This window comes from Sinocyclocheilus anshuiensis, unplaced genomic scaffold (genome assembly GCF_001515605.1).
Source record: "Sinocyclocheilus anshuiensis isolate Anshui unplaced genomic scaffold, SAMN03320099.WGS_v1.1 scaffold658, whole genome shotgun sequence".
Taxonomy (NCBI): domain Eukaryota; kingdom Metazoa; phylum Chordata; class Actinopteri; order Cypriniformes; family Cyprinidae; genus Sinocyclocheilus; species Sinocyclocheilus anshuiensis.
In genome coordinates this window covers 1,936,455-1,947,054 of record NW_015542402.1, presented here as the reverse complement: position 1 = coordinate 1,947,054, position 10,600 = coordinate 1,936,455, and the positions used below count along the sequence as shown (strand labels likewise).

The 10,600-nt window shown below is 41.6% G+C and overlaps 3 protein-coding genes across 3 annotated transcripts in view; all 3 read left to right on the top strand.

Moving 5' to 3' along the window:
* Positions 1 to 3,160, top strand: part of LOC107693001 (UPF0461 protein C5orf24 homolog) — a 4,386-nt gene extending 1,226 nt beyond the window's left edge. Inside the window, exons 2-3 of the mRNA XM_016492249.1 lie at positions 1,245 to 1,378; positions 2,578 to 3,160. Of these exons, the coding sequence (XP_016347735.1) occupies positions 1,245 to 1,378; positions 2,578 to 2,660 (217 nt within the window). The 3' untranslated portion in view covers positions 2,661 to 3,160. The remainder of the gene's footprint in view (positions 1 to 1,244; positions 1,379 to 2,577) is intronic.
* A 523-nt stretch (positions 3,161 to 3,683) lies between these two features.
* LOC107693000 (thioredoxin domain-containing protein 15-like) lies at positions 3,684 to 6,117 on the top strand. Its single transcript, XM_016492248.1, has 5 exons — positions 3,684 to 3,920; positions 4,000 to 4,274; positions 4,900 to 5,063; positions 5,154 to 5,284; positions 5,411 to 6,117. Exons 1-5 carry the CDS (start codon positions 3,842 to 3,844, stop codon positions 5,605 to 5,607), a joined length of 846 nt encoding a protein of 281 aa, XP_016347734.1. The 5' UTR covers positions 3,684 to 3,841; the 3' UTR covers positions 5,608 to 6,117.
* A 696-nt stretch (positions 6,118 to 6,813) lies between these two features.
* The window catches only part of LOC107692999 (pterin-4-alpha-carbinolamine dehydratase 2-like), a 9,698-nt gene continuing 5,911 nt past the window's right edge, over positions 6,814 to 10,600 (top strand). The window contains exons 1-2 of the mRNA XM_016492247.1: positions 6,814 to 7,063; positions 8,418 to 8,543. Coding sequence (XP_016347733.1) covers positions 6,983 to 7,063; positions 8,418 to 8,543 — 207 coding nt within the window. The 5' untranslated portion in view covers positions 6,814 to 6,982. The remainder of the gene's footprint in view (positions 7,064 to 8,417; positions 8,544 to 10,600) is intronic.

The window sequence follows — 10,600 nt, the reverse complement described above, 5'->3', positions numbered from 1 at the left end:
TCTGATGCAATGCTACATTTCTACAAACCTGATGAAGAAACAAACTCATCCTGATCTGGGATGGTCCTGAGGATGAGCACATTTTCAGAACATTTTCATTTTGGCTGAACTATTGCGTTACCTTTAATGCATCCTTAAAGGGTTAGTTCACCCAAAAATGAAAATTAGGCTGCGTTTTACTCACCCTCAAGTCATCCTAGGTGTATATGACTTTCTTCTTTCAGACGAATCCAGTTGGAGTTATATTAAAAAGTGTCTTTGATCTGTCAAGCTGTTTAATGCCACTCAGCGGGTGTTGCATGCATCAGTCCAAAAGAACTTAAATAAAAATCGCCCATCCATAAAAAAAAGTGTCTCACATTCTTCGATTTAAGCCAAGAGGAGACTGGTTTTTCTTTGCTAAAGTAAGGAGCTTTTTATTTAACTTCTTTTGGACTGAAGCAATGCAACACCCGCAGAGTGGCATTAAACAGCTTTCTGTCTTCTGTGTGTAACACAAAATGCTGAATTCACATCATGTTGGAAAGATCGTATTTACATATTGATCACACATAAACGCCACCACCGTGTTGTAATTACAAGTGGGAAAAGAGTAACTTCCTCTAATCCTTTAATTCAGGATTTGTTGAATTGAATTAAATCATTATTTTTCAAATTTACAATTAAACTCAAAAATCTAAGTCACACGTACAAAACAATAGTATTGAACAATTACAACAAAATATATAACGATTCACTTTACAGCACCTTCATTGAATAAAAACAGCAAAAAAACACATACACATTCTTTATTCATTTAGTCGAAGTACAGCTTAAAAAACTCACTGATTTTTTTGTAGAAAAGGTACATTAACATCTTGCTCTGACCAAAGTGAAATGAACGCACCTGACATCATAATTATAAAAATACGAACTTCCCAGGAGGATTGAACACACCAATATTACCTACTTTTACGAGGCCCTCATTTGAGCTTTTTGGAGCTTGATCAGAAAGAGAGCAGCGTGAACTTTCTGCCAAACATCTACTATTGTGTCACACCAAAGAACGTTCTGAACAATGGTGACAGGATATTCATTTTTCTGTGAATTCACTCTTTAATGTTTGTAAATGTATTTGGGTCAGTGTTTTCCATCAGTGCAGTTTTGTTAGTGTTTGGCTGCGTTTCATTGGGCTACATGTTTTTGCGAAGCCTTGGATTGGGTTGTTTTCATGAATCATGTCTGTTTTTTTCTTCCTTGTCTAGAACGCAAAAAATGCTGTTACAAGCCCCGCAGTTCCTCCTCAGCGGCTTCCCCGTACGAAACCAAAAAACCCCTCCACCGATCAGCGTCATGCCATCGGAGGCCTTTTCTCCAGCGGCCGTGTGTCTAGACGGCGGTCAGTCGAGAAACGCTCTGCCATCATACTCCTGAACTCCTGCACGCGTCTGTCACACACACACTTGATCTCTGTCACACACATGATCTCTGTCACATACGTGATTTCTGTCACATGTTATTTGTCACACGTGATCTCTGTCACACAAACAAACATAATCTGTCACACACGTGATCTCTGTCACATACGTGATTTATGTCACACATGATCTCTGTCACACAACATGATCTTCGTCACACACGTGATCTCTGTCACACACACACACACACACAAGTGATCGCCATCACACACACACACATAAACACGTGATCTCTGTCACACACGTGATCTTTCACACACACACACACACACACACACAAGTGATCTCCGTCACACACACACACATAAACACGTGATCTCTGTCACACATGTGATCTCCATCACACACACGTGATCTCTTGTCTCACACACACACACGTGATCTCCTTCACACATACACACATGATCTCCGTCACACACACGTGATATCTGTCACACACATGATCTCCGTCACATACACATAAACGTGATCTCTGTCACACACGTGATCTCTCTCACACACACATGATATCCGTCACACACATGATTTCCATCACACACACACACATAAACACGTGATCTCCGTCACACACGCACATAAACACGTGATCTCTCACACACGTGATCTCTCACACACACACGTGATCTCCGTCACACACGTGATCTCCATCACACACACATGTGATCTCTGTCACACACACACACACACACGTGATCTCCGTCACACACACACGCATGATCTCCGTCACACACACGTGATATGTCACACACATGATCTCCGTCACACACACATAAACATGTGATCTCTGTCATGATCTCTGTCACACACACACACACACGTGATATCTGTCACACACATGATCTCCGTCACACACATGATTTCTGTCACTCATGTGATCTCTGTCATACAGATCACTGAACTCTTCTGACTGCGGTGGGCCGTTTGGCCGTTTCTCCACTGAGGTTGGTGTTTTTCATGTAAATATGTCTCTAGCACTCTATCACTCTGAATGTCCATTGCATGTCATGTTGGGTTGTTAGTGGGCTCGTTTCTTAAGCTTGATTTACATAGTGACACGATAATGAAGATGACTTCACAACGAGTGCAGTAGTTTCATTGAAATGTGTTTCTCCCATTCCAGCACTCCACCAAAGAACTCCAGCAGCTCTCTATAGCGTGTGCATGTTCAGTGGGTCCGTGACTGGAGATATGATGCAAACATGACACACGCTTTTTAATTACACACATCAGTTACAACACGTCTTGTAATAGTTCCTTTTGTATTGTATTAATTATTCTGACTCTGATGATTATTGTTGGTGTGGGAATACTGTCAGCATCTTGTGAAGAAGTGATGTAAAAATCTTCATATTGGTTTAATATCACGATGATTGAGATGAGTAGTACGTAGCCTGCAAGTAGCAGTGTGTGGCATTAAGGACAGGTTTATGTTCAATATCTGTTACATTCATATAATCAGTGACGTGGGCTTTTATTTTTTCCTCATTTATTTACTTTGTAATACAGTTACAGTATGAATATTTATGTTTGTGTATGTTTTATTAAAATGTAACCACATCAAGGAAGTGTTATTGCGGTTTATTTCATTCTACACCATTAAAATAACCGGATATCCATAGAATTTTATTTTACTTTAATGGTTTTAAAGTAGCGTACAATGTAAACAATAGTAGGCCTACATATGTAGAGATAAATGTAAACAACACAGGAATAGCCCATATTTCACAAATAATCACAGAAAAATACCAAACTGATTTCATAGTTTTACTTTTTTATATCGATTACAGGTATGATTTGACCTCAACATCAAATTCAGTTGATTGAGGTATAAATTACATAAAAAGAGTGTTACAATGGGCAGATCTTAGTGATCCGGATAGTGTATTGAACTGGTCGAGTGCAATGCGTACAAATAATTAAATTCAGATGTATTTGTATGGCGCTTTTCACAATACACATCATTTCAAAATGTTGCTTTTAACTCTTCATGTGTGTTTTCAACTCGTTGACCAGTACAGTTCATTCATTATGCGGTTAAACACCGACCGCTGTGATTGGCCCATCCACAGAAGCGCGGAGAAAAGTAACGGGACCAGTGGCCTGTGTTTAATTATATTTAATTAGGGGATATTCTTTCACAGGCCTGGAAGGAGTTTCTCACTTCTGAGGTTTGTGACACACTCGTCCTGAGCGCTGCTAAATATGGTTCGTCAAATCCAGCTGTTTACGTTCGAGTTGCGTGACGTCGTAGCTGCGTGTCACGTCACTCGCGTGAACCGGAAGCCGAATCTTTCCTCTCGTGTCCGTTGAAAGAAAACATCAACGTCATAATCATCAAACATCAGATCATCGCGCTGAACTGTCTGTCCGTTAATGGCGGCAAAATGGTCCCGGTACCGGACAGATTCCGCAGTGTGGCGATCTGGCTGTTAATCGCCGGGACCGCACGTCTGTCACACGGAGGTAAAGTATAAACACTCCGCAGCAGCGGCGCTCGTGAGGGATGTGAGCGGTGATCTGACGGGTCTTTCGGTCTTTCCAGATGTAGCGGAGCTCCCTGATCCGGCGGATCTGCCGCAGAAGCGCTTCCGGACGGCGGAGATGGCCGACGCGGTGATGGGAGCCCCTCAGTCCGCGGGGCTGGAGCCGCTGCCGGGGGAAGCGTGTGCTGGCGGCCGCTGTGAGGAGAGCAGCCCGTCCGGCGAGACCAAGAGCCAGAACTTCACCGAGCCCGCCAAGACCTACAAAGTCAGCTGCGACCGGAGGAACGTCACGGGGACCGAGCTCTTCACGGTCCAGCTGCTCAACGCGTCTCAGGTAACGTTACCGTGCTGTTACTGGCCTACACTACCGCTCGAAGCTCTGGACTGATACTTCTAAATTAGTCTCTTCTGCTCACCAAGGCAAACAATATTGCTGAAATTTTTACTGTATTTTTGATCAAATAAATGCAGCCTTGATGAGCCGAAGAGACTTCTTATTCCAAATCCTGGATTTTGGCTGGTAGTGTACTGTGTACTAAATACTATAGTGTATGTATAGTGTAACCTTGTGCTGCTGTTTCATAGTTTACTTTGTGAAAACCGACGTATTATATGTAAAGAAAGAGATCGTGCAGTTATACAGTGCAGTGATTGTTCTTCAGAATATCCGAGAATGTTGTGTATCAAACGTTTCATTCGTGTGGTTATTAGTGGAGTAACAGGTAAAGTCCCAGTGAGATGGATGTAGAAACACATCTGTTCTTCCTTATTGTGAAGAACCGTGTGGGGCGGGGCTTGCTTCTGTGCATCGGTTGTTGATTGGATGTTGAGATGTGGGCGTGGCTTTCAGCTCAGAAGATTTTGATTAAATGTTACGAGATCAAAACATTTTTTAAACATATCCACAGATGAATTGCTCACCATTCTGGTTTCATGCTGACTGTATGATTTCTCCGCAGGACCTGATGGAGCTCCTGAATGCCAACAGTACCGAATGCTCATTGGTTCTCTTTTATACCACCTGGTGTCAGTTTTCTGCAAGCCTCGCCCCGCACTTCAACGCCCTGCCGCGAGTCTTTCCCAGCATGCACTTCCTGGCGCTCGACGCGTCCCAGCACAGCAGGTTGATCAGTGATGTTCCCTCATCGCAGTCCGGCTCGTTGAGGATGCTTCTGTGTTCATCAGCTGCGTTTCTCTCTCGCTCTTTCCACAGTCTCTCCACGCGCTTCGGCACGGTGGCCGTCCCTAATATACTCTTGTTTCAAGGAGCCAAACCCATGGCCAGGTTCAACCAGACAGACAGAACGCTGGAAACACTGAGCTCGTTCATCACAAACCAGACAGGTGTGGCTCTCATTATCTAGCCTGATCGGTGCATTCAGAAACGCCGCTCGTGTTAGGCAGTGCAGGTGATGCATATCCAGTGTATGCACTACATGGTGACTGTGTTATTTTCCCTCTGTTCTCTAGGCTTTGAAGCAAGTCCAGATCAGACCGTACGGGACGAAGACCGTGTCGGACCTCTGCTCTCGGTTCCCGTCAAAAGCATCGACTGGCTCTTTGTGTTTTCGGTCCTGTTTATATCCGGCTTCACTCTCTACGCCATCCTCTGCTCAGACAGCATTCGCTGGCTCGTTCCAGGACCAGACCACGAGCATCAGGACTAGAGTCTGCTGCGGCTTCTCCTCTGGGATCTGAATGTACATACTTGTGGAATAAATAAGAATCTGCTCGTGTTGTTGTGTACTTGTTTAGTTCTGTTCTGGTAAAAGCAAAAGAAAGACATTGATATGCAAACTTAAAATGCAAAGCTTATGTCTGAGATACTTGAACACCACTCGCCGATGAAACCATGTGACAGTAGTTGGCATACTTCTGTTTACTCGTACGAGTAAGTAGCGCACTAGCACTCCATTGAGAACACAGCCCAGGACTGGGGTTGGTAAAGTAACTGAAGGATGCATCCAATCACCCACAATCCTTTGCATTCACTGCAATTCATGAAAAAGAGCTGATAGAAAATCAATGAGCACTGAGCTCATCTATAATGAACTGCAAGACAAACACATGAGCTGCTCTATACACTATGCACTCATACAGTATGCACACTATGTACTCAGTCCTGTATGAATTATATAAGGTTGTTTTGTAATTCATAATTGGAGTCCAATAGCCCCTCCCCCTTCGCTACGTAATTAAAGCTGTGACAGTCGAGTGCATAAAGTGTCCAACATTCCACACTTCATTTTTTCGGTTAATAAAGTGCATCATCCGGGTATTTCAAGTGCACTTTTTCTTTTTGGGATTTTCAGTGTGAACGCACTACTCGCACAAGCTATACTAGAATAGTGCAGAAGTAGGCGATTTGGGACACACCTATGGATTTGGAGATTTTCTTGTTGTAAATTGTCATTACCTGTACTGCATTAATAAAAAGTCAGTTAAGATGAATATTTTAATGAGTATTTTGGCGCGTGACCGCGGAAGGCGGGTCCTCCTCACTAGAGCGCCTCGTTCTCGTGTTTAGCATAATTGGAGTCCAATAGCCCCTCCCCCTTCGCTACGTAATTAAAGCTGTGACAGTCGAGTGCATAAAGTGTCCAACATTCCACACTTCATTTTTTCGGTTAATAAAGTGCATCATCCGGGTATTTCAAGTGCACTTTTTCTTTTTGGGATTTTCAGTGTGAACGCACTACTCGCACAAGCTATACTAGAATAGTGCAGAAGTAGGCGATTTGGGACACACCTATGGATTTGGAGATTTTCTTGTTGTAAATTGTCATTACCTGTACTGCATTAATAAAAAGTCAGTTAAGATGAATATTGTAATAAGTATTTTGGCGCGTGACCGCGGAAGGCGGGTCCTCACTAGAGCGCCTCGTTCTCGTGTTTAGCGCTGAGGACTCGTCTACTCTACGGTGCTCAGGACAGCAGGGTAATAAGCACGCAGCCTAGGTAGGATACTAGAGTGCATCAGCCAGCAGTGATCAGGGCTGCTATTGTGATCAGGCGGACTCGGGGCAGACCTTCAGCGGGTTAATGTTCACTCTGACCTGCGGCCGTCAGTGGCCGAGCGCTCTGACCAGACTAACCCGCTGTTACAGCCGCGCAGGGGAAATGGTAAGACAAACTAAACTAGAGACTGTATCAAACAGACTAATAACTCATTTTGAGCGGAATGTCGAACGCTTTGGCGGCCGCGCGTGATTGTGACGTCGGCAGCTGCTCGACCAATCAGCGACTCGAGTGAGGATCCGATAGCGATGGATTGAATGCGACACGGTCTGCTTGAGCAAATAATCAGATCAATCTCCTTTGCTTTCCACAGACTTGAGGCATGGCGTGTTTTTAAGAGACGTCAGCTGTGTCCCGAATGACACGCGACAGCGCCATCTAGCGGAGATCTCTCTCTCTTTCTTTCTCTCTTTCTTTCTCTCTTTCTTTCTTTCTTTCTTTCTTTCTTTCTGTGTTGGGGTAATTTGACTGTAAATACTATAACCTAAAAGAGAGCTTTTCTTTTTCTTTGTTTTAAACACTTTCTGTATTTATTTCTATTCATCATCACGAGTATCATTATATCAGCTGTCCTCATAACTCGGTCAAACGCACATATTTCAGACTGCCTTGTATGTAGTTTGCGTTATTTTGACCGATACACGATTATATTATGTTATTAAAATTGCAGTGAAATGGATTTGCCACTTATAACCCTGTTCTCCCGACAGATGGCGACAGAGACCCGTTAGTACGGAACTCAATACTTAACTCATTTTTAGTATTTTACGTGTGTGTGAGTGTGTGTGTGTGTGAGAGAGTGTGTGTGAGAGCGTGTGTGTGTGTGTGTGAGTGAGTGTGTGTGTGTATATACTGTATATATATGTTTGACATCATGCATTTACAATATTTGCTATAAGCAAATTGGGACACTTTTATGTGTATAATATGTATATATTCTCTCTTGGTGTACATTTATAACACATTTATTTATAGGCTAATTTAGCCTTAAACCATGAAGTTGATTTTTTTTTTTTTTAAGTTTTCATTGTATAATCACTGCAGTCATAATGAAAGCGTTCCCTTTAATCCTTTTTGTAACAATACTAAAACACTTTAGATGATTCTACTAACTTAATAATTATACTGTAATTACTCAAGAAATAGTAGGCTAGAATCAGTTACTTTTTAAATTTATATTAAACAAAAAATTTGTTGAGGTCAGTATGTTGTGTAATAATTTGGTTTGATACACCAATAGTTTTTGTACAAACCATTTTATATAATTTTATGAATGCATAAACATCTAGAAAATACAATGTACAATTTGACCTCTGTTACTGCACACTATTAAAAGTCTTCTGGTCCAAATCAAACACGCATCTGATGCTGAATCTTAACATCTGAGGGAACGCTGAATCTTCACAATGGCTTGCAGTGAATGTGATGGGGCTGATGCATGATATAGTGCTGTGTTCAGGCCGCAGACTGGCTGTCCTCCGCCGAGCGAGAGCAGTTCCTCCTGGAGCTCAAGGCCACCGGATGGATGGAGGTCGAGGACCGCGACGCTCTTCACAAGGAGCTGCACTTCAGAAGCTTTAACCAGGTTTGCCACTCCACACACCTAGACATCTGAGCATCTCTAGATGTCGCTGCCTCTCTAGCAAACAAAGCTGGATGCCAAACTCTTGTTCTTGATCTGCAGAGTCTCTTGAATCCAGAGCACTTTTTCAAACAGGCCTGAGTTTGTGTTCAGGGCCGTCGTGCTCCAAATGGCTTTTACAGAGAGACGCAGAAACGCCTGAAATCCCGCTCTCGCTTTATTAGTTGCAGGTGTAAACCAAAGCACTTTGTTCTGGAAGCCCTTTTCTCAAACCCTTGTTGAGCAGCATGTGTTTTGACGGCCGAGTGAAAGACGGTAGATACTAAAAAAAATTATTTAATAACAGTTTGAAAGAAGTCTCTTCTGTTCACCAATGCTGTTTTTATTTGATCAAAAATACAGTAAATATTATTACAGTTTATAACAGCTGTTTTCTATGTGAATATCTGTTAAACTGTAATGTATTTCTGTGATGCGCAGCTGTATTTTCAGCATCATTACTGCAGTCTTCAGTGTCACATGATCTTCAGAAATCATTCTAATAGGCAAGAAACATTTCTGATTATTATCAATGTTGAAAACAGTCGTGCTGCACAATATTTCTGTGGAAACTGATATATTTTATTTTTCAGGATTCACAGATGAACAGAAAGTTCAATAGAGCAGCATTCATTTGAAATAGAAATCTTTTGTGACATTATAAATGTCTTAACTGACACTTCTGGTTAATTTAATGCATCCTTGATGAATAAAAGTATTAATTTCATTAAGAAAATAAGTCGGACTGACCCCAAACTTTGAAACACTGGTGTGTATATACCAGTGGCTTGTGGTGGTGTTATAAAATGAGGCAGTTATACTGTATATACTGTATATATATAAATATATATATAAATCATGTCCTTGTTACACTTAATGTTTACACTAAGTGCAAATAGCTATAGATTCTATTTACACCTAGCAGGATTTTCTGCTATTTATACTAGGCCTACTTATTGCAGATAGTGGCAATTATCTGCACCTCAGTATTGTAGTACATTATAAAACAGTATGCAATAATAACAATAACAACGACGTGATATCCGATTTGAAAAATTAGAAGAAAATAAGTTCGGCAAAACGCGATTCGAACCCCGCTCGATCAAAGACCACTGCAACACGTACTTTACCATCTGCGCCACTGGAGCTGTTATTACACGATAGTCTTTTGTAATGTTTTGTAATCACACGTTGATGGGCGGAGTTGGTGTAAATGGCTTCTGCCAGCAAGGCGGGTTATTTGCACTTGTAAATAGACACTCCGTTTTTTATTTGTGAACTGATGTTCAGCTGTTCTTTTTAATAGTCAACTTATTTTCAGGTCATCGTCGTAACAGCCCTGTAAACTTTGTCACAGGCACGAAGATACATCTTTCATTTCATCACGCTGAATGCTCACTAAAAACTGACACAGTCATCACGTTTTCAAGTCATTTCATGTTTCATTTTGATGTGACTCAAAGCAGTGATATCTAAACAGGAGAGTTGTTTACTTACTTTATAATTAGTCATTAACGCCATCATTTTCTTCATTCATCACACGAACCAATCACATCCAATCATAACCGATCATATCCAATTGTAAAGCCTCATTACTGCGACACCACGTTTCATGAAAGATACAAATGTCCATATCTGTTACACTGCTGAGTAAGTCTTGGTCTGCAGACTTGTTACCGAAAGTAGAAGAGTGCAGACCCTGTATATTCCAACAACTGATTTTAAGAGACTTCATGAATAGGTTTGTCTGTGAAGTGTGTGCGTGTATATGTACATCTGTGTGAGTTATATCATGAGTCTGGAGCAGACTGTGTTCAGCAACTCTCTCTCTCTCTCTCTCTCTCTCTATCTGTATATAAGTGTAACTCTCTCTCTCTCTCTCTCTCTCAATTTCAATTTCAATTTAAGAGTGCTTTATTGGCATGACAAAAATTATACATTTGTATTGCCAAAGCAATTGCAGCTGGACTGCTTACAAATAGTACACATATGTATTAACAGAAAGAAAAATAATAATAATA

Bases quoted from the DNA above. Each gene is read 5' to 3' on its own strand.
- LOC107693000 (XM_016492248.1), top strand. From the start codon at position 3,842: ATGGTCCCGGTACCGGACAGATTCCGCAGTGTGGCGATCTGGCTGTTA. The intron at 3,921-3,999 runs GTAAAGTATAAA...CGGTCTTTCCAG, and splicing joins CGCACGTCTGTCACACGGAG to ATGTAGCGGAGCTCCCTGAT. The intron at 4,275-4,899 runs GTAACGTTACCG...ATTTCTCCGCAG, and splicing joins AGCTGCTCAACGCGTCTCAG to GACCTGATGGAGCTCCTGAA.